Genomic DNA, 24,994 nt, shown 5'->3' with positions numbered 1-24,994 from the left:
TTCTATGATTATAACTTTAGAACAATGAAATCACCTCCCTCCATACTATTTTAATATATCTTTATATTTTCACCTTCTTACAAATAGGTAAGATAGACAATAGATAAATATTTTCATCTTAACTTTCAAGAAATTAATAGTTATTTAGCTTTTAAAAGAATATTTATCTTATAAACTTACTATCTTAAATGTGTATTTACAATTAACCATATATTGTGTCACATGGGTACTAAACTTACTAGAGTGATCACTTTGTAAGGTATATAAGTGTCTAATCACTATGTTGTATACATGAAACTAATATATGTCAACTGTAATTAAAAATAAATTGTAAAAAGTATGTTTACAAGATAACTGGTTTCTTACAGAAAATACATAATCATATAGGTCACATATGTAAAGCAAACATATATAGCTATCTTTGACTTGTACAGTTAACTTAAAGAAGTTGTCTTTCCTGGATATGTGGTCCTAATAGGAAGTAAACGTCATGAATGACTTCATGAACTAAAAAATTATTTCTATTGAAAAAATCACCAGTTTTTCAAGATTAATGAAATTAAAGCTATCAATAGATACTTAATTTTATTAAAATGTTGGGCATAGTTGCAGAAGTGGTTACAAGATAGTAACAAAATCAATAGGCATCACATATGATTAATTCACAAATTTAAATATCACTGTCTTTGTTTACATTTAAGGTACATTTTAGGTTTAACAATTTTTTAAACCTAAGCTGTGTCCACGTATAAATACTTAAGAAATGTTTTTGTACTTGTAAAACTAATCAATTATGGTGACACTGTTCCTTACAGATGAACAACTGTCAGTACTATCTCTAGACCTAATTATTTTCTTAACCCTTTTTGGTCCAACATCGAGGCTGACTCGACTGACTAGGCACTCCGAGCAGGTCCAACATCGAGGCTGACTCGACAGACCAGGCGCTAGGAGCAGGTCCAACATCGAGGCTGACTCGACAGACCAGGCGCTAGGAGCAGGACCAACGTTGAGGCTGACTCGACAGACCAGGTGCTAGGAGCAGGTCCAATGTCGAAGCTGAGGTCCACACTGCAAACTGGTTCAACATTCAATCCCATCAATTAATTTGGACCAGACTGTTTGAATTCCAAAAATAAAATTGGACCGCAAAGGGTTAAGCTTCAGTCCTAAAATTCTTAATATCTACACATATTTCTGTAATGATGTCTAATGGTGCCCTAAACTTGCTAGACTAAATTCTGAGCACTCCATATCCACTTCTTTGTGTCCTTTTCCACGAACTTCCAACTACTGGCACCCTGGACTCTGAAATAATATTAGACACTTCCTTCTCCCCTACACACATAACTTTTTCTAGGGTGGCGGCAGAGTATTCTGCAGAAGTAACAATTTTCCCAAAAATCTTTGTTCTGAAGAAAACACTTGAAGTAGAGAAATATGAAAGTTTAAAGAAAAGTCTAAGAAATAAATGAAGAGAAAACATGAGAGAAAGATGTTCAGTGGCAAGAGGTTCTGGATGAGAAGAACTGATGAAGTGAATGGTTTTACAATGGAAGAATACCAAATGTTCTTAGAGGGAAAGGAAGAAACAGATTACATTACAGGTGAAAATAAAATGTATATAAATGTGTGCAAGAAAATCAAGGAGCAACTACCTCAATGTGAACTTAAAACTATCTTTCAAATTTAATCTTCCAACTTGCACACTACACTCCAATCATCCCAACTATTCTTTATAGGCCTATACAAAGCCTTTGTTTTCATGTCTCATTATCTTTGTTCATGTAATTCCTTGCATTTAAGATTGTCCTTCTCATCCTGACCAGTTTGGCTCAGTGGATAGAGCGCTGTCCTGAAGACTGAAAGGTTCCAGGTTCGGTTCCGGTCAAGGGCATGCACCTTGGTTGCAGGTACATCTCTGGTAGGAGGTATGCAGGAAGCAGCTGATAAATGTTTCTCTCTCATCGATGTTTCTAACTCTCTATCCCTCTGCCTTCCTCTCTGTAAAAAATCAATAAAATATATTTTTAAAAAAGACTGTCCTTCTCCACTAATCTCCACATTATTATATTTTACCTATAACTCATCTAGGTAATCTCTTCTTTGTTTTTCATAGTTTTCTGAAACAATAAGTCTTTCTGTAACTCTCTACAACCCATCATTTTCTACCTCTGTATTTATATAATATATCAATCACCCAAGGGGAATAGCCAGGCCAATTCATCTTGTTATCCTACAGCAGTGCCGTGTACACAATAAAAAGACTTGATAAATAACTGTTAAATGAATTAAATTTAAGGATAAGTATCTGTAAACTCTACAATTAAAGATAGCTATTTGTTAATTTAAGAGCTCATATCTTAAATGTAAGTATACCCATGTCTAAGCATTGGAATAGGAGAGTACCTAATGTGAAATCCAAGCTGGTTAGTTATTAATGATTCTAGTAAATATTGAATAACTTCCATGTAACAAATTAATATTTAGCTTTAAACAAAAAAGTATGAAGATATCTAATGGCTTAATTTTTCTACAAATAGTCACAAAATATAATACTAATTTATTAAAAATAAAACATAGTGCCATTAATATTTATTATCCAAAAACAAAATGAATTTTTAAACATACCTTACATGTTATCTTAAGTCTTGTAATCTACCTATGATCCTCTCTAGAACATGGTCAGGTACTATAAATTATTTTATTGTTGTTCTCTGAATAATATATAATTTTTTTCCCTCAGTAAGTTCAAATTAAGTAATATAATGTTCATTATGGTCAGAAGGTCTAAACAATAGAACGTTTATTAGGGTGAGCAGGTCTAATACTTGACAATATGTGTCTAAAACTGCTAGATTGTCTTCTAAACATTAGTGATCCAGTCTTGAACTCCTAGGCATGGGTCAGGAAGAACAGACGGAGGGGATATTTAAACACTGCTTGTAATTTTGTCTCCACCCTTCTGTAGCATAGGTCTAAGTGTCCATGTCTAGTATGTGTTCTGAATAGCACCTTAGACAACCATGATGCTTATTCTGAGGAAGGATTTATTTTCCAAAATCTCAATTTTTCCTTGCTTTAAATTTTCAATTCCAAATTAAATATCCTGAACAATAATACTTGTTTGTTATGATATTAAACCTAGAATTACGAAACTAGTCCATCATTAGTATTATGTTACAATTTTAATATATCCTTTCTTAATATAAGATTTTACATCAAGTTTAGTCAAGTTACTTTAAATATTTAAAACTGATTAAAATTCTAAACTAATCAACAGATAAATGTGCAATATTTTGTTTTCTAAAGGAATTCCAAAAAAAGTTTATTAGAAACCTTTAAAAAGTAAAAATCACTTCATAACAATATACGTAAATCCAGAAACCACCAATTATACACAATTAGATATTTTTTTAAAGTTGTGACTATACAAAGTGGGGTAAAAGTAGGTTTATAATTGTTCATATGAAAAGTAATACAATAAGTAATAATGTAAGAATGAACTCTGTATTTTGCATTCTCAAAACTGTAAACCTACTTTTGCCCACCCCATAGAAGATTATGGTTATAATGGCTATATTGCAAGCATGTAATAAGTTCATTTACTGGTAAAGCATAAATAATTTATATGGTATAAAATAAATACATTAAATAATTTTTTTTAAAAAACACTCCTAAGTGCCCTGAAAGTTATATAAGTCACATAGGGTCAGATAGTAACAGGAAATATTTGATGAAAGTTTGATAATTTAAAGATAGCTATCCCTACCAAATCAGAAACTAAAAACTCTATGAGAGACGTAGAGCAAACAAGTAGATAAAAAGAATCACCGGTAAGATGCTAATGGTATGTTAAATTCATTTCCAGGTGAAGCCACTCCCAATAAAGTATTCCCTTCATAAACAGAAAGTGGGATTGAGAAATGATTTCTAATCTAGGAAAGAAAAATAATAATATTTAGAATCATTAATCTAATAAACTAAAGATATTTAAAATATATTCCACATAAACACCCCAACAAAAGATCAAAGCAATATTTACCTTGCTTATATAATTAAGAAAAGAAATAAACATGTAATTATTATCCTAAAAATATAAAATATACCTACAAACAATTATATTTACCTTTGGATAGATAAAAACAAACTGGTTATTAGGAATAATTTCTTATCCTTCTATATCTTACTAATATCCTCTAATTTTAAAAATTCATACTGAAAACTAAGATTAAATGGAGTCTTAAATTCACTATATTTTATTTGTATATCTATTATTTGCTCCACCTAGTCACAAATAGAAATACATTTTGATTTCTAAAAATAATACCTATATAAAACTTAAAATTAATGTTTAACTACTTAATGAAATTTTAAAAATCAACAAGGACAGCCCAACAGTCATCTTTTAAAACAGTTAATTATAAATCATAAATGAAAGAAAAGGAATTTATGCTTTCAGCCATAATGGAATAACAGGGATCAGATATACCTTCTCAAACTAAAAACTAAACAATGATTTTCAGACACTGGTTAGACAGCAGCAGAGAAAATAAAAATATAAACAAAATCCAGTAAGAAAAGCCCTAAAACTGCTCCATCTTGCTGCCTGGATAGTTCTGAAGCTATTGTATAAGAAAGGAGAAGTCAAACAGAGCTAAGTAAACTATCTAAGGCATAGGAGGGAACCTTGTTTCAGCCAAGGGCCATTTGGATATTTATAACATCGTTCGCAGGCTATACAAAATTATCAACTTAAAAATTAGCCTGCTGTCTTTGGTAACACATTTAATTAAACTCACCCCTAAAGCCTTGGCAGGCCCAGGCCAAATGATTTTGCAGGCCTTATACGGGCGGGTGGGCCAGGTGTGCCCCCTGCCTTCGTTTACTCCTGTGAATGTGCTAACCCAGGGGAGGGCAAACTTTTTGACTCGAGGGCCACAATGGGTTCTTAAACTGGACCAGAGGGCCGGAACAAAAGCATGGATGGAGTGTTTGTGTGAACTAATATAAATTCAAAGTAAACATCGTTACATAAAAGGGTACTGTCTTTTTTTGTTTTTAGTTTTATTCATTTCAAACGGGCCGCAGTTTGCCCACGGCTGTCAGCTAATCAGTACTGAAGTGAAGTCTTGAGAGTAGGGCACACTCTTAAATCTCGGGATTCTAAGGCTTGGTAAAGATCTACCTAAAATGGGCAGGCAGAACAATTTCTGGTGCTGACACATAGTTTCTTTTCTCACCAACCATAGTTGCTTGGATGTATGGATATATATACTTTTTATCAACTTTAAAAAGCTTTTTCTGTCATTTTTTTCTTCAAATGACCTTGTTTAGTACAGAAGGTATTAGTTGCAGTGACTTGCTAATTAGCCCTGAACTAAAAGGCTGCTGAATCCCACCTAAAAAGTTTAAAAGTAAGGACCGAGAGAATCACTTTCCAAGTAACATAACTATATTGGAGAATAAAGTTCAAGAGTACAAAAAGAAATATATGTCAAGCAAGGTAAAATTCACAATTTTAGGTATTCAATAAAAATTAATAGATACATATAAATGTTAATGAAATAAATATTAATAAAAGGAAACAGCCCAGCTGGAGTGGCTCAGTGGTTGAGCATCCACCTATGAACCAGGAGGTCATGGTTCGATTCCTGGTCAGGACACATGCCCAGGTTGTAGGCTCAATCCCCAATGTGGGGTGTGCAGAAGGCAGCCGATGGATGATTCTCTCTCATCACTGATGTTTCTATCTCTCTCCCTCTCCCTTTCTCTCTGAAATAAATAAAAATATATTTTAAAAATAAATAAAAAGGAAACAAATCAGATGTAATATACATGATAGAATTAGTAGACAAGGACATTACAACATCAATTAGCATATTCCCTCTTTATTAGATAGGACTAGAGGCATAGTGAATGAAATTTGTGCATGGGGGCGGTCCCTCAGCCTGGCCTGCACCCTCTCCAATCCAGGACCCTTTGGGGTTTGTCCGACTATTGGTTTAGGCCCGATCCTAAGGTTCGGGCCTAAACCAGCAGTTGGATATCCTTGCGGGCCTGGTTGCCCCACGCAGCCTGCTGCTCGGTCATTTGATCACCCTTACTAACGCCCCTGCCGGCCTAGTCTCCCCATGCAACCTGCTGCTCAGTCGTTTGGTCACCCCTCACTAACCCCCCTGCCTGCCTCGTCGCCCCACGCAACCTGTTTGGTCATCCGATTGGTTGCAATGGTCACTTAAGCTTTTATATATATTCAATATGTTCAAAGTTAGGGGAAATACTGAGTGTATAAATAAAGGACATGGAAAATATACATAAAAATGCAAATTGAAATTCTAGAGATAAAAATACATTGGGTGTAAATGAGAAAAGATTGGACACTGAAAAAGAAAACTGAACTTTAAGACATAACAATAGAAATTATCAAAATGAACACAAGGGAAAAAACTAAAAAAATAAAGAAGAATAGAGCATTAGTGAGCTGTGGGGCAGACTTAAACACTAATAATGGTCAGTGAAGAAGAGAGGGGAAAGAGAAAAATTATTTGAAGAAAAAAAATGACAAAAAAAGCTTTTTAAAATTGATAAAAGTATATATCCATACATTCAAAAAACTTAAATCCAAGTACAAGAAACAGAAAGTAAAACTTCACTAAGATTCATCACAACCAAATTACTTAAAAACAGTGATAAAGGGCAAAAATATTAAATGCATATAAAGAAAATATCAACACTTTTCTAAAACAGGAAAGATAAAAAATATCAGGGTTAGGGGGAGGAGACAGGAAGAGATTAACCAAAGAATATTTATGCATGTATGCATAACCCATGGACACAGACAACAGCAGGGAAGGCCTTGCAGGGAAGTGGGATGGATGGAAGCAGGCAAAAAGGGAGAAAATGGGAGACATCTGTAATACTGTAAACAACAAAAAAAAATTAAACAGATAAAAAATAACAGCAAGTTCTGGTCAGAAACAACGTAATCCAGTCAACAACTGAATAACTTCTTAAAAGTACGAAAAAAAATTAACCTATCAATCTGTATTTCTATACCTGGTAAAAATAACTTAAAACATAAAAGTGAAATAAAAATGGAAACAATTCATGGACAAATTTCATGAGAGAGACAAAATCACTAGAAGAGTTCACTTAAGAAGTAACAAATATTCTGAATGGCCCTTACTCATAAATTAAGTGAAACTATATTTAAAAAACTTCACAGAAGAAAAATGTTACAAGAAAACTCTACACCAATATTCCTCATGAACATACATGCAAAAACTATGAACACGGTTTTAGCAAATCAAACTAACAATGCATCAAAGGGTTAATAATACTTCATGAATAACTGGGATTTACACTGGCAATGCAAGGTTGACTTGAAAATCCTGCCTTAAGCATCTTCCCCCTGGTGGTCAGTGCGAGTCATAGTGACTGGTTGTTCTGCCCTTCAGTTGATTTGCATATTAGCCTTTTATTATATAGGATAACAATTAAAACTCAACTAACATAACTTACCATATTAACAATATTTTTAAAAAGATCCTCTCAATAAATACAGAAAATAATTTGAAAAAATCATGAGAAAAATTCTCACCAAATTAGAAGGGAACATTTTCAACCTGAGAAAGGGTAACTATAAAACAAACCAACCAACCAACACACACAAAAAAGGCAAAACAAAATAAAATCCCTCAAAACATACTCAATGGTAAAACAGTAGGTACTTTCCCCTTAAAATTGAGAACAAAGCAAAAATGTCTGCTTTCATAATTCCTATTCAAATTGAACTAGAGGTTCTAGCCAGCACAACAGGCAAAAAAATAAAATAATATGCATCTAGGTTAGAAAGGAGAAAGTAAAAATGTCTTTAAGACACCAGAAGTAAACATATTTAAAAAGCCACTAAAACTAAAATGTGCAAATAGTAAGTTTGCACAAGTTAATATAAAAAGTAACTGTACTTCTCCTAGCAATGAAGAATCAAATTAATATGCAAAAATTTCATCTTTATCCAAAATTTTGAATAACAATTGAAAATTAGAGTCTAAAAGTAAAATGGAAAAGGAAACGACTAAGAATAGCCCAAACAAACTCTGAAAAGAATAAAGCGGCACAATTTGTTTTACCTGATTTCAAAATTCAGAGTAAAGTACTAGTATTATCAATAGTGTGGCATTAGCATGAAGATAAACAGAGCAATATACAGAATAGAGAATTCAGAAATGAACCCACACAGATACGGTCAGTTTATATTGGACACTTATATTTATAAGTGTCAAAGCTATTTAATGGAAAAGTAATAATCTTGGATGGAACTTATTAGCCAGACATATTGGAAAAAAGTGAACTTCAACTCTTTCCTCATATCATAGACAAAATGGTATGTAGTATATTTATTACTACTCAACAATAAGCAACTGCATATAACAACATTGATAATAAAAGTTGACACATACAAAATAATGCCTAGTAAAAGAAGCAAGACTCCATTCTGTACTCCATTTCAGTTACATAAATTTTATATTGTGTAACTAAAATACAATGAGAACATGTCAGTGGATGCCTGGGAACGGGGAAGTAGAGAAAGAAGAAACATTTTGGTGAGATAAATATGTTAATTACTTTGACTGTGATAAAGATCTCATAGGTGTATTTTTGTGTAAAACTCAACTTTAAGGGTATGCAACTTATTGTACATCAATTTTACCTCATTAAATCTACTAGAGGCCCAATGCACAAAATTCATGCAAGAGTAGGCCTGCCTAGCCCTGGTTGCCAGCATCGGCTTCCCTCTGGCAACCGGAACCCAGACTTCCCTCCAGCCGCTGGCAGGCACCTGGGACCCAGGCGTCCCTCGCAGCCCCTGCTTCGTCCAGAAGGTCGTCCAGTCTAATTAGCATATTATGCTTTTATTAATATAGATATAAATTTTCTCTCACCATATTTTTTAATTAAAACAAAAGGATATATACATACTATAAAGACCCCAAACAAAATATTGATGAGTTGTAGTTTTTTACAAAATACTCCATAAAAAGATTTTACAAAATAGTCTTATACAAAAATTATAAATATAATGAACAAACTCCTATCACTGCTCATATTAGAGTAGTACAATTACTGGTAATGATTCTTCTTTTTGATATTAGTTACACTGCTATTATAATTTGTATGCTTTTGGTAGCAATTTGCTTTATTTTATTTTATTTTTTTATTAGCACACAAATATGCATATGACCCCAAAAAAACTATCATTTCGTACCTGCACGGGTGAGCGAACTGTTACTTTCTTATTTCCTTCCACTGCATCGATTTGACAAACAATAGATCTTTCAACTCCAGATTCTCTGTGCCTTACAGTGTACAGTCGTCGTCCCACTTTTGTTAAGGGAATTTTATCAGCAGTAGAGTGGTTAGCAGGTGCTAAATTGAATATATATGTTTGAAAAGTTTTATTGTAAATCATCATATGTTAATTTTAAATAGATGTTAAGCATCAGAAACATCAGATGATTTCTTAAGGTTATGAATATATAGTCACTCAAGTCTTTGGATTTAAGATTATACAAAGGGATTATACAAAGAGTAGTTTTTTGTATAGACATAATGTATACAAAGAGATACTGTAAGAAACCACAATGCATTTCCATCACATTTATTTAAAACCTTCAAAAGACTTTATAAAAAAATTGTTTTAATAGAAAAAAAATCTCATTCAGTAGTAGTTTGACCTAAGATAACACTTATGAACAAAAAAGTTTCATAAGCCTTTTCAAAACAATGAGAAGAATTTTTATAAAATACATGAAAGCATCTCAGATTTGCTATTATAATAACCAGAGCCTAATACCTTCAGGCAATCTTTGGCAATTACCAAGGTAGCTGCAATTTTTCCATTGTTAATTTTCTCAGCATGTGGCACTTTGTGACATGTAAGATTTGATTAAATAAAATTTTATACAAATTACCTTATATATATACATATACTGTATTGAGGGATGAATCCTTTACATTATTTACATTAATCCCCCCACATCATTACATGAAATGTTACTTCAAAAACAATAGAGGTAAAACTGACAAGAACAATTAAATGACAATGCCTGGACAACACCTGAAACCTATCCACTTTTATGCATCATTTCTTGATTAGAAGAGCACTTGTTATCAGTTTTGGTACTCATACTCAAAGTCTAATTAACCTTTCAAATGTGCTCCACCGTCACTATTTAAATGTCAAAGTATCAGAAAGTGGTATGGGTGAGGCTTTGGGACTATTTAACTCACTGTGAGTATAACAGATATAATGATAATATTTTTTTAAAATATACTTTATTGATTTTTTACAGAGAGGAAAGGAGAGGGATAGAGAGTTAGAAACATTGATGAGAGAGAAAAATCAATCAGCTGCCTCCTGCACACCCCCTACCAGGGATATGCCCACAACCAAGGTACATGCCCTTGACCGGAATCGAACCTGGGACCCTTCAGTCTACAGGCCGACACTCTATCCAATGAGCCAAACCAGTTAGGGCTATAATGATAATTTAAGAATTTATTTGCTTTCACTTCTATGAAAATGCAAAACTTCTGGGAATCAGAAAGGACCAAAAAAAAAAAAATTCCACTTCAATAAACAACATAAAAACCATTTATAAACCCATAACCATTAAAATGTGTCATTTCCATAAATTCAAACCTCATTTCGAATTCATTCAGCAGCACTAAGAACGAGATCTGATATTTTTCTTCCCCAAAATATAAAGCAGTAAATTACCATGCTCTAAAGAAAGCAGTGAATAAAGAAAGTTAGAATTTGGAATACAAAAATATAGTGACAATAGCAATGAAAGTCCTACAAACAAAGAAACAAAATTTCCAACATATTAGGAAGGAGATAAAAAATATGTAAGATATCAGAAATGAGTAAAATGGAATATAAAATATAACTTAAAAGAAATGAAAGCCCTAGGAAGGTAATTTATCACTTACTAAGAAGAATGAAGAAAAGTTTGCTGCTTAGGCTGGTCATTGCATTGAAATGATCATTGTCTTTTGTTCGGACATAATCCATACTTAAACTTTCCTCATTTTTCAATATATATGACTTTGCCACTGGAACGTTGAGCACACTAAAAGAATCACTTGGTGAAACAGAGATAGTAAGTCCAAGAGAATTTAAAATCATAAATGGCGCTAGATCCCTCATGAAGACAGTTGAAGATCCAGTGGCAGCTTCTGTAAATGCCTAATAAGGAAGAGTTATCATAAGTAAAATAAAATGAAATGTGGAAAACAAATGACAAGCACAACACTAATGAACATATGACAAATAACTAAGTTAATAAAAAACTTTTATTCAAGAAAAGAGAAGGGTTTAACTCAGAGTAGTACAGCCACATTTAAAGTTTCAAATGTCTTTTCTTACCTTGACTAAATTATTTAACATTACAAGACCACATTTGGATAATGTAATGTTTAGTTGGTCTTTTGAATAGAAACTGATGACAGTTTTATATTCTGGCACTCTGTAATCTTCTTCAGTATCTGACTCAACAATAGCCTTTTTTGCTTTCTTTTTCATCTAAAATGAAATGTAAATTATAGAAATATAAAGAAAATTTGTTCCTGGAAGCACAATATAACTCATTTTACAAAGGAAAAACAAACTTTAGATAAATCCCAATAACATTAAGAGAGAGCAAAAATTTTTATTACTTCCACTGTCTTATTGGAATTACTTGGAAATCAACCAAATAAGGTCACCTAGCACAAGAGCAGTATTAGGGGAAGAATTCTTCTCATCCTCAGTAATACTAAAATGACAAGCACATTTTAGAAGGGGAAAAAAAAAACACCAAAATTACTAAATGCATGTGGCATCAGAATGAAAATGAAAGGCACATACTTCATAGCAAATGAAAATTTAGAGTGAGAAAAATTATTTAGTCTATTGGTCATGCTATAAATAAAGAACAGAAAATCAGGGACTTAAAAAGTCCAACAATAGTTGCAGAACAGTGCCACTAGAACCCAGAACTCATGAGAAACAATAACATCTACCTCTTTTTAGGATTCACAGATCCAGGGCCCATGTATATTCCAACCTAAAAACCACCAAATAAGTTCTTTTATCTACTAGTAAATCCTTTGTCTGAAAATGTGGAAAATCAAATGCAGTGATCCAATACCAAAAGCTGGACATGCCAAGCTGGTCACCTTTGTTGTTACTTTAATTGACTTTACACCACTGAAAATCTGTCTGCAGGTTGACTGAATTGTCATTAGGGAGGAAACGTGCCAGTTATTTCATAGTCTCCTGCTTCAGAAGCACAATTTCATCCATCTAAAGGTCCTGATTCTTATGATTACATTAAATTCAATTATTTTAAACATATTTCAAACAAATAATATGTTTTCTTCCATATACATATCCTTCAGAGACAAAGGAAACACGGGTTAAACAGCAACCTACAAGAGGCTAGCAGCATTTTACATGAGTAGGGTCTCTGCAACCAGATTCGCACCCCACTTTAAAGGTATTACTTTATTGAAGCCCTTTCTAGTGTCAGTCCTTTCACATGTTACAATGAAGTTAGAAACTGTACAGTCTTCAGACACTTGTTGTAAGAGTGAAAGCAAAAGTACATCACTTAGATGTCTACTACATAATAAATACTACATAATTATTTGTATTTGAAAAAGCACAGGAGGGCACTGGCCTTGGATTTGAAAATTACATGCACAGGTCAAACAGGGAAGCATACAGCAAAGCTGATAATGAAAAATGTTGAACTTTGTTGAGATTGAAATTGGTATGTTTGGTATGGTGTAGATACCCTCAATTTTAAAATCATTTTTAGACTTCAAATATACCTTGATTCCAAGATTCCATGGTCTAAATTCCTCAGTCTGGTCAATTTCTAAAGGTTCAAGCAAAGGTTCCCATACACCAAACATTTCATTGTAATAATGCACCTATAATGAGAATTTGTAATTTTTTTAATAAGGCATTCTGGAATTTGCTAAAATGATCTTCCATGTTTTTTAGTACTACCATTCCTTTTGGCTGTGCTATTTCTCCTATATAAAAACCATGCCATTCATTAGTTTCCTACATTCATTCCCTCTGCACTTTCCTGACCTGATTAACATAATAATTTAGCTTCCATAATTTAATCCAGATAAAACTCTCTTTTAATCATGTTTCCTTAACTTCCAGGCCAGGCTAACCATAAAAGACTGTGTTCCTCTATCATATATTATTGAAATTTTTTAACATGTCTGTCTGCCTCCACTGATTTTTCGAAAACAAGTAACACAGGATTCAATGAGTGTTTATTTACTTGAATTGTTTGAACCTTCTGGACATCCTAGATTAAATCCTCTGGAAAGTATAGAAAATTCTAGCCAAAATTTGAACAAAATTTAATCTAGTCAGTCATATCTACCTCTATTAATATATAACTGTATTAATACAAATAATATAGCAGCTTATAAATCTCCATATTTTTTTGATAAGGGTGGATTATCAGATTAGTTTCCACTAGACAAACTTGATTAATAATTTAAACCAAAGTAGCTTTGGGGATGATTCTATATAGATAAATTCTGAAGCAAAATGTACATTGGTTCAAAGCAAATTTCTTGTATAAAATACAAAAAATTTAAAGATCTTAGTGGATTCTCACTACAGTGTAAAGATTATATACAAGTATATATATAATAATAATATTATTATATAAAAGTATAAGACATCTTCTAATTCTTTATATTACTCTTTTAGAAGAAATTCAGAAATAGTTTATTTTTCTTTTAAAGGAAGAAAGGTATTCCATTAAATTCCTAAAAACAAGAATTTTGAATCTAATCAACAACAATCTATTAATCTATCATGTTTAAATTGATCAAATCAACTGAAATATAAACTTAGTGTGGACATGTGGTCTAAAGTTAAAGTACAATAGGGCCTCAAGTAACATTTTGTTCAACAATGTTTTGTTACCACTGATGAGATGTTGTAGGATTTTAACTCTTTTTCATATCAATTAGCTACAGTAAAACTGGTTTTGTCTTATGTCCTTTTGCTTAAAATGGCAAAACCTATCAATGACACTGAGGACTTACTGTATACATAAAACTTTATCAAAGGCATAAATCTGTAAACTTTCTTCCAAAAGGTTTCTGAGCCAACATCATATTTACAATATGCTTATTTAAATAAGATTCTAAAAATATTCCATATGTATCATTATTTGTTATAAAATCTTGAAAAAATACTATATTTACTTACTTCTAGCTCAAGCTGACAGTGGAGATTTATGAGGGAAGTCCAGTTTTTGCCTTCCCCTGAAAAACATGATTTTGCCAAAAGCATAGGTACTGTTCTATGACCAACCCCAGCCTCAAGAACTATGAAAATAGAATCAATGTTCATTTTTATTATCTCTCCTTTGGGTACCAATTCAGTTGTGGGAGCTATGTTTTTCACTTCATTTGGTTCTTCAAGAAACCACATTTTTAAAGTCTTTGTATCCTTCTTTTCCCATAAATGTGCTGTAGAAGAAGCAGTTTCTTGTGGGATGGTTTCCTTAGTTGTATAAAGTGCTGCAGTTATGGTAATCACAGTATTTATGATAACTGGTGAAACCTAAGGAAAAAAAATTTAAACTAATAAAAAATCTACTTATGCGGCTTTTAAAAATACATACTTCAAGGACATTTAAATATATTTGCTGAAGAATTATAATTAATGTTGAAATAATAATATTATTACTATGAAACCACAAATATAATTCCCTGCACAGGTGGGGTCCCTCGGCCTGGCCTGTGGAGACTGGGCTGAAACCAGCTCTCTGACATCCCCCAAGGGGTCCTGGATTACGAGAGGGTGCAGTCCAGGCCAAGGGACACCACTGGTGCACAATTGGGGCCAGAGAGGGACCATAGGACGTCTCCAGGGCATGTCCGGCCCATCTTGCCCAGTCCTGATCAGGGCCTATCAGGGCCAGCCAGCTGGGGAGGGACCGTGGGAGGGCTCCAGAGCATTACCGGCCAGTCTCGCCCAGTCCCGATTGGCTGGACCCCAGCAGCAAGCTAACCTACCGCTCTAAACATCTTCCCCCTGGTGGTCAGTGCACGTCACAGCGACTGGTCGAACAGTGGGAGGAACAATTAGCATATTAAGCTTTTATATAGAGAGATTTTTAAAACATAGCTTCTTTTTTGCTTACTTAACAATTAAAAGACTTGCTGTAATAACTGTTTATTTCTAGTTTATTAATTTTTTTAAAAGTTCACTAAAGATCTAAATGACAGACATTTTAACTTACCTTTAGTGTCAGCGATTTTAGTGATATATCAATCACTTGTGGATCTGTGCCTATCTGAGTAGCTTGATAGAACAAGTCACAGGGCTGCAAAACCTATGAGAAAAATCAGTAACACTAAATTACCATTGTTCTTAAAATAGTTTTATTTAAAGGCTTTCCTAGTAATAGCTAACTATATTAAATGGACAAATTATTCAAAACTGTTGAAAAATAAGTGACTCAATAACACACTTCTTACTTCCCTTTACTCATTATAATATCAAGTATTAATATGAGCAGTATTAATAAAACAATATGTAGGACTTCTTGAATATGCTTAACTATAGAAATATGTAAAATGTGTATTATATATTCCATGTTACTTACTACAACAAAAATTTTATTATGGCATCGTTTCCATTATAAAATTACAATGAAATAAATTAATCTATACAGAAAAAGCTATAAAAGATGAGATGTAAAAATTATAAATACATTAGATTTACTTAATAATTCTTAATGCAATTATAAATTAGCTGAGTTTTTCTTAACTGTGGTAAGCAGGATTCTGCCCTCTAGGACCCAGTCACCATATTCCTTCCAAACACAAAATATATTCACCTCCTCCTGAGGTTCCTAACAGTCTCATTCCATTATAGTTCAAAGTCCAAAATCACATTTAGGTATCATACATCATCATACCTCTATTTCATCTATAGCTCTCATTGATTAAAAAATCCAAAATCTCATCTATTTCTTACCAGCTCAAAGTCTAAAACTAAATCAGCTCCAGGTCCTGATGAAATTCCTGGGTATAATCTATTAAATGTAGCTGCTAGGGCACAATTTCTCTCCCTTTATGGAATTGTGAAACTAAGATGAGTTATCTGCCCCCACCATTCCTAACACAGAATGGTGGGACAGACATAGGCTAACAATTACAGACATTCCTAATCAAGCTGGAAAAATGGAAGGTAAAAAGGAGTCACTTGTCCAAAGCAGTTCTGAAATCCAGCCAAGTAAATGTTTCTTGATTAGGTTTCAAAACCTAATAACAATTATCTGTGGCTCTCAGCTCCACCCTGAGTCATTCTTCCTTCTTTATAAAAGGTAGCACAAATACACAGCTGACTAGTTGCTTTTTTATCCTCCTGCTTCCTGCCAGTAGAATGTTGGGGGTTCAAGACACCATTGTTCAAAGCTTTCTGGGAGTACATATCGAGCCATCCCTATAGTTTCCAATAATATGTCTTTTATCTTCTTTCTAAGTCCTCGTTAGCAGTGTCCTCAAAGACCATGTTTCTACCAAAAGTCTGATCGACACAAGTTAGGCCTTCTCTATCATGCTATTCAAAATTCCTCCAGCTTCTGCATACTACCCAGTTCCAAAGATGCTCCCACATTTTAAATAATTGCTACATCTTATTTCTGGTAAAAAAAAAAAAAATCTGTATTCTTGCCCTAACTGGTTTGACTCAGTGGATAGAGCGTCAGCCTGCAGACTTAAAGGTCCCAGGTTCGATTCTGGTCAAGGGCATGTACCTTGGTTGCGGGCACATCCCCAGTGGGGGATGTGCAGGAGGCAGCTGATCGATGTTTCTCTCTCATCAGTGTTTCTGACTCTCTATCCCTCTACCTTCCTCTCTGTAAAAAATCAATAAAATATGTATTTTTTTAAAAATCTGTATTCTTCTCCTATTACTGAGTAACAAAGTACCATAAACTTAGTAGCTTAAAACAATACTAATTTATTTTTCCTCATTTTCATGGGTCAGGAATCTTGCTGAAATCAGTTATCAGCCGGTTGCATCTTTATCTTGAGGCTTGACCGAAAAAGATCTGCTCCTGGGCTCATTCAGGTTGTCAGTAGTATTCATTTCTTTGTGGCCCTAAAAATGAGATCTGCATTGGCTTGTGCTGTCAGCCAGAGACTGCTTTTGAGACCTACTAGTAAGTTGCTCATAGTTTCTTGCTATGCAGCCTTCCCCACAGTATAGCAGCTTACTTCTTCAATGCCAGGATTTTAAAAATTAGGTTAGGCCCATCCAGAATCTCTCTTTAGTTAACCCAATTAACTGATTAACCTAATTATATTTACTGATCCTATCCACACTCAAAGGGAGTGGACTACACTGGGCACATGCAACAGGAGGTAGAAATCTTCAGGGCCATTTTAGAATTCTGCTTATATTAAAAGTGAAAAATAAATCAGAACAAATATGATAATCAAATTCATTCTCCAAAGAAATCACATTAAAATTCACTATTGTTCTAATAAATCAGCAAGAGCAACTAGTACATGACTTTCATATTCAATATATTATTTCTTGAAACTTCAGGGATAGGAAATTATAACCATATTACAATACATAATCCACAACTTCCAACATAAAATTTGTGTTATATCTTCATCTTAGGTAAGGCAAAAAACAAAACCAAAAAGTACTATTATAAATACATAAAAAAGTTTCTAACTCCTTTCCCAAAATAAGTATGAACGTTTGTTTTGTTCCTTATCCAACTCCTTTATTTTCAAGTCTAATTAAGTTCCCTAGGATTAAAAATGCAGCTGATCGTCTGGCCGGTGTGGCTCTTTGGTTGAGCATCAACCTATGAACCAGGAGGTCATGGTTCGATTCCATGCCCGGGCTGCAGGCTTGATCCCCAGTAGGGGGCGTGCAGGAGGCAACCAACTGATGATTCTCTCTCATCACTGATGTTTCTATCTCTATCTCCCTTTCTCTTCCTCTCTCTGAAGTCAGTAAAAATGTATTTTTTTAAATGCAGCTGATCCAACATGTTAGTGACAAAACTACACTACAGTCAAGTTGTATACAATACAGTCTATTCAGATCAATTGAAGACATAGAAACATTATCTTAAAATGGAATTATTTCCCTACTAGTATTATTTTATTGTCTCCAACTACATCCATTGTAATTTTAGTGCTACTTTTATTTTTTTTCTTTCTACTCTAATTCTCACCATACAGCTCCTGTATTATGATTTTCACTATTAATGCATTATTTCCCTGCTGCTATTGCTTCCCCTTCAAAGAAGCAATCTTGGGCTATCCAACATCGATAGAAGCCTATAAGAGCTCACTATACATTCCCTACTTTACAAACACTATCTTGGTGGTGGGAGGACTGCCCCAAGTTGAGAACCACAGAATAACGAGAAAAAGTCAGAGTATATAAGTGTAGATGTTGGAAGGTGGGTAGATATGGGGTGGGAACTTGTGCTCTCTGGAACCCAGGTTCTCTGCACATGTTATACCTTCATCCTGAAACACATTCCCATGCCTCCTGTTTCAGTTATGCTGGCTAATATCTACTCATCTTTCAGGCATTGGCATAAATGCCACTTCACCTGACAAACCTCCCCTATTTACACTTCTCCAGAGAAATCACATACAGACTCAAAGAAAATTATCATCTAAATATCCTGGATTTTGAGCTGAGACTGTAACCCTTGAGGTGGAGGTGAGAAAAGACAAGCATGGATTATCAGTATAGACAAAGGAATAAAACATTTAGTGAACTGTGGGAAGAACCTCTGGTTGTCTTGATATCTGTTCTTTTTCTTCCCCACAGTAATTAATACAAGATTTATCTGGGCACAAAATAACACACACACACACACAAAAAAAAAGGAGGAGGAGGAAGGAAGAGGAAGAAGGGGAAGAAGACACATTCTCCAGCTGTTTTTGCAGATAAGTATGGTCACCTAGCTACATTCATGCCAAATGATGTGAGTAGAAGAAATATATAAAATTTCTAAGTATTCACCTAAAAGGGAATCAGTATGCCCTCAGTTTTCTGTATTTTCTCTTTTCTTAGTGATGAGCCATCAGCCTTGCAAACTAGAGAATTATAGCTTACATTTCTATGTTGATAATTTTTAGAACATTTATGCTTCTATTATTCCTATAAAAGACTAAACATTTTTATAAGTGTTTTATAAGAGTACTAGGAGTCAGACAGTTCACTTGAAAAGATTTCTTTGAAGAAATAAATTTTAATCAGTTATGAAGAGGAGGAAAGTCATTAATATACAAATGGGAAGTATTTCAAAGCAAATGGCTAATGTTCAAATGCATTGCATGGAGAAAAGCAAACACATACATCAAAGGAAAAGTGTCCAGATTGGAGAAAAATATGAAAAAATGGCAAAATTGCAACATCTCAAACAAGTGGTAGATAGTTTTCAAAGCAAAAGAGCAGTGTGAAACTGACACGGATAGTATATGCGAGTAAGGTCTCAAAAAAAGTGAAGATGAAGGCAGCTTCTTAGTGAGACAATGCCCACAAATACATAAAAAAATGAGGAACAACTGGAAGAATGAAAAAGAGTTTCAAAGTGGTTTAATAATAATCCAGATTAGGCTCTCCAAAAAACAAAAAATAGTACTTTATAAAGAAAGATTAGAAAGTCTGTAGGTAGGTTCCTAAAGTGGTATTTACAAAAATATAAAACAGATAACTAAACAGTAAACTCACAGTAGTGATTCTGTCTTTTCTCTTGTCAGGAAGAAATGGGCATGCTCTCATTTGGAGATCTTTAATAGCAGCAGTCATTGTATTGTTTTCAAGGTCACCCTTGCAACAAATTTCACACTGTGTTGTAATGACTAAGGCAGGAGCATCATTTCTTGTCATATCAGCCACAAACACAATTTCAGGATTTTTAATAAGAATATTCACTTCCCACTTTTCTTGTATCTGTGCAGGTACTAAAATATAAATAAAAATAATTTAAAATATTTATAAATCTTTGCTACACATTTTATGAAAAATCTATTATTTATGGGAAAATGTTATTTTCTTTCTAAGTAAAAACTAAAGGCATCTTAGGTCCCAAAGAAATCTATAATGTAAGATTTGAAGAAAAGAGTCATAAGTACATTTTAAAATGTGGGGGGAAATCGCCACCATGGCAGAGCTGAAAACTAACCCCGTTTCTAACTCTCAACATGATACTCTTTCCACTGCACCACAAATAAAAATGTAAAAGACAGTAGAAAACTACAAATAAAACAAAAAGTAAGAATGTTTTAAGTTGAAATACTATCTTTAATAATGAAAATAAGTGGTTGGTTCATTATTTCTCCCTGCAGGTTTTCTTCCAGCAAATTCTTTCAAATGATTGTCTGAAGTTAAGTACAAGTACTTATTCTAATACAGGTCTCATTAATTTTTGAACCCAATATATAGTTACACCTTGAAAAATATGTAAACTGCACATCCCAGCAGAAAGCACATTTTCCTCTTAAAAATAAAATTTTAATTTATTAATTCATTTAACCTCGTCGATTAGAACTGCTATTTTCAACCTTTTTCATCTCATAAACTAGAAACTAGAATTCTGCAGCATATCAAATATTTTTTGCCAATCTGACAAAAAAAGGGAAATAAATTTAATTCATTCGTATCAAACGGAGATTGATATGTTGGTTGTTGTCATTTTTTTACTTGACAATTTGAGAAAGGAGGTCAGTGCCCCTGATTAAATAGTCAGATATTTCATGTTTTAAAAATTCTTGTGGCACGCAGGTTGAAAATTGCTGATCTACAAAGCTAATCAAGGTAAGTGCTATTGTAACATTGATTAACATAGATATTAAATATTTTAGCTAATAACTAACCTTCTTCCTTAGCAGCCCATGCTTGAACATTGGTTTCTACAGCAGTGCCTGTGGTGTAGGCTTCAAGAAAGACATTTGCAACTGTCAGCAGAAATTCCACACTTGCACAAATATATGTTTCTTGAAGGACTACATCAGACATCCAACCATCTCTGATTTTCTTATACTTTACATCCATCATATCTTTTTTGTCAAATCCAACTGTCAATCCTATCATTCTGAAAAACACAATATTACTGTGAATAGCTTACAAATAACCAAACACACCAATAAAACCCAAAGACTACTTAACCCTTTCACTGACAGCCAACCAGCATCTAAAGTCAGTTATCATAGAAAGATCTCAAAGTACTCCAAATAATAATAGATTTACAAACTTCTGGAACATAACTGTTTTATAAATTAGTTAGTGTGTCTCTAAGAAATTATCAGAATTTGGAATCTCAGCTGATTTTTCATATATTTCCCATTAAATTTTGAATTGATAATAATTTTGATAATATAAATTAATTTGAAAAAAACACAAAAAATTACACTGATTATTTTTATTTAATTAATCTATCAACCATCCAGCAAGAGCACATAACTGAAACAAGACATATTATGTCTTTAATTAATTAATTATTTTTGGAGAAAGAAGAAAGGAGGGAAGGTGGGAGGGAGAGAGAAAAAGATCGATATGAGAAACATCAATCCGTTGCCTCTCATGCACCCCGACCTGGGATCAAACCCGCAACCTGCGTATGAACCCTGACAGGGAATGGAATCTGCCGCCTTGGGATGTATGAGATGATTCTTCAACCAACCAAGCCACCCGGACATTTAAAATGTTGACTGGGAACCATGACTGCACTGACTTGAAAGCTCTGATGACATTAAGGATGTGCCCAAAAAATGAATGTGCAACTTTGGGAATAAGTTTTATAAAAAATATCAACCATATTTCAAGTAAAAATGCAGAACACTATTACCTAGGAGTTGCCTTCTTGACATGAGGCCTTTTATCGTCTAAAATACAATTTTTTAATGAGAAGGCAGAAAATACTGAGTCATCTGTATACATTTTTAAAGTACTTATTATATTCTCCAACTTAAATTCAGCAAGTGTCAGAGAAGGATCACGAACATCTGTAAAGGAAACCTGCAGAAGAGAAAATCAATATAAATTTTACACAAACACATAAATATGACACATTTTTTAATTATATACTTCCACATTCTCTATCTCCAAAGGGCTCACTAAGAAAGACCAAAAAATATATTGACTTTAATTAAAAAATTTAGTTTTCACATCACTAACTATAGCAAAGATAACTCATTTTAAAAGGGAAATGGTTAAAATTATTTTATTAGCAAAATGAAGAGATCAATAATTTTTCTCACAGGAACAGACACTGCAAAATGTACATAAAATATTAATAATTGGCATTTTAATAAATATTCACTATATAATTTTCATCAAGTAAAAAACAATATTTTTTTCCCTTAACTTACGTGTTCAGGACCTGGACTATACAGTATCATGGTGAGATAATCAGTTTTGAAACTCATATTTAGTGTTGTCTTAACTTGAGCAGCACATGAATGTACTTCTACCACAGCAGCTGTCACTACAGTTGTTCCTTGGAAAAATTAAAGTTATTAGATAAAAGAAAAAAAATCAGGAAAGCTAGAACTCATTAAAACAGCCTTAAAATATATTTAACAGAATTATTAATCCAATGTGTATAGAAGAGTTATAGTAGCAATAAAAGCAGCCATATTATACTAATTGTTAAAATTGGGTAATGGGTAAAAATTTCTAGAGATGAATGATTAAAATAATATATTTAAATGTCTATTTTACATCCTGCACATTTTAGACATTACCTTTGCACTGCCTATATTTTAAGTCCTTACCATGTATTTCCTTTATTGGTCCCATCTTCCTCTTTCCAGCTTTGCTCAGTTAACAATGATTACTACTAGGTTAACGTAGCTAATAACATTTAAATTCTTATTTACAGATTAAGTCTTCCATGTCTGATCAACTATAGCTATATAATAATTTTCAATGAAGACATTAATCGTTTATTATAATAGTTCTTCTGCTGCTACATTACAACTAGTACATCTCTCAAAAGAAAATCTCTTCTCACATGCTAACAATTTTTCAAAATCACACAAAATCTCCTCCACTTCTGCACCTGACTGTTTGCAGCAATTTCTCCCTTCCTAGGAACAGAAAGCATGTCTTTCTCTATATATCACTTATGGAAGGTACTTATAGTAGCCCCCCTTATCCACGGCTACGCTTTCTGTGGTATGTTTCCCATGGTCAACAAAGGTCTGAAAGTGTTAAATGAAAAATGTCAGAAATAATTCATAAGTTTTAAATTGTGCACTATTTAAGTAGCATAATAAAATTGTATGCTGACCCCTCCATCCTGCCCAGGATGTGAAATCGTACCTTTGTCCAGCATATCCACTATGTATATACTACCTTCCTGTTAGTCAATTAATAGTCCTGTCAGTTATCAGCTGGACTGTTGTGGTATCACAGACTTGTGTTCAAGTAACCTTTATTTTACTTAATATTGTTACAATTGTTCTATACTTTATTAGTTGTTGTTAATCATTTATTGTGGCTAATATATAAGTTAAATTTTATCACAGGTATATATCTATACAGGAAAAATCATAATACACATAGCATTAGGTACTAAGTTTCAGACATCCACTGGGGGTCTTGAAAAGTATTCCCGTGGTTAATGGGGAAATTACTGAAATTAATCCCTCATTCTATATATATATTATAGAATTTATGCTACTTTTCTTCTTGAAGACATTCTTCCACTTTTTTTTCTTAAGATATTCTGAATTTCTCTTTAATGAAAATGAAGTACTTTTTACTACACATCCCAGTAACAAAATATTTTGGGATTCCATTTCCGTGTACTCCTGGTTAGGCCCTTTGTTTTTGTATCCTATGTCTTCCTCTTTCCTGAATTCCTTCTTTTGCTAGAATATATTTTAAAACTAATTTATTCAGGAATGAGTATGAAAGAAGTAAACTTTGTGGGACTAAACATCTGCAAATTATTGTGTTTTCACATTTGGGTGATGGTTTGGCCTTACATAGAAGCCTAACTTCAAAATAATTTTCTTAGAAATTTGACTATATGGCTCCATAGTCTTTTATCATCTATCTATTCCATCCCATTCAGTTTTACTGATGACAGATCTAATTCCAATTACCTATTCTGTTTATGTTGGTTTCTTTCATGCTCAGGTTCTTGTGATTTTATTCATATCTGTCCAATAATATTTAACAGTAAAGGACTAGGTTGGTTATTCTAACAAGCGAAGATGGGGTTTCCTACAATGTTATAAATGTATGGTTGTTTGTGTGTTAGGATTCTCCTTGACTGATAAAGCTGTGTAAAAATCTCAGGGCTTTGTAAGGGTGGATTTTGTGAGCTAGTAGGTTGCTCTATAATATAGGTAGGTTTGGGGATCTCCCAAAATGCCAGAATGAGAACTTTGTTCTTGTGAAGCAAAATCATCCCAGCACCCCTAAGTGACTCTATTCTCTGTGTGATGCTAAACTTAGAACCCGTAAGGTTCCACATAGCACATTATAGCCAACATTGGATAAACAGCCTTTCTCCGTGATGATTCCCTCTGTTCTGTCCCTTCCATCTACTCTTTAAATATTTGTTGAAATCCAAAATTTATTCATGCTCATCCTCTCTTGACACCTCTAATACTTTGATATAGCTATTATCAATATAAAATATCTCATCTGGGATAAATGCTGCAATAGGAATAAGGGAGAAGAGGAAGGAAGGCGAAAAAAACTGAAAAAGGGGATCCATGTTGGGATAGATAAGCATAAATACTAAGGAATTTTGTCATAATAGGACTGAGAATTTTGAATCAAAGGGAAAAATCAACAGAACTAATAATAAACAATTTATTTTACTCCAAAACTAGAAATAGAGAATGGAAGGAAAGAAGAAAGGGGGTGGGGTGGGAGGGGAAAGAG

The 24,994-nt window shown here is 33.4% G+C and overlaps 1 protein-coding gene across 9 annotated transcripts in view; it reads right to left on the bottom strand.

The window, feature by feature from the left end:
• The window catches only part of VPS13A (vacuolar protein sorting 13 homolog A (S. cerevisiae)), a 185,645-nt gene that overhangs the window by 61,101 nt on the left and 99,550 nt on the right, over positions 1-24,994 (bottom strand). For all 9 annotated transcript variants that reach the window (XR_001514783.1, XM_006769015.2, XM_015567378.1 and 6 more), the window contains 11 exons: positions 22,462-22,589; positions 21,939-22,108; positions 20,968-21,185; positions 19,823-20,055; positions 15,342-15,434; positions 14,303-14,659; positions 12,886-12,987; positions 11,438-11,593; positions 11,002-11,257; positions 9,272-9,432; positions 3,835-3,938 (listed from right to left, as the gene is read on the bottom strand). Coding sequence is in view for 8 of the 9 variants with exons in the window: in XM_006769015.2 (XP_006769078.1) it covers positions 3,835-3,938; positions 9,272-9,432; positions 11,002-11,257; positions 11,438-11,593; positions 12,886-12,987; positions 14,303-14,659; positions 15,342-15,434; positions 19,823-20,055; positions 20,968-21,185; positions 21,939-22,108; positions 22,462-22,589 (1,978 nt within the window). In the remaining variant the exon portion in view is untranslated. The remainder of the gene's footprint in view (positions 1-3,834; positions 3,939-9,271; positions 9,433-11,001; positions 11,258-11,437; positions 11,594-12,885; positions 12,988-14,302; positions 14,660-15,341; positions 15,435-19,822; positions 20,056-20,967; positions 21,186-21,938; positions 22,109-22,461; positions 22,590-24,994) is intronic.

Source organism: Myotis davidii, unplaced genomic scaffold (genome assembly GCF_000327345.1).
Source record: "Myotis davidii unplaced genomic scaffold, ASM32734v1 scaffold98, whole genome shotgun sequence".
Classification (NCBI taxonomy): Eukaryota; Metazoa; Chordata; class Mammalia; order Chiroptera; family Vespertilionidae; genus Myotis; species Myotis davidii.
Note: the sequence above shows the minus strand (reverse complement) of the source record. Positions and strands in the feature narration are given on the sequence as shown.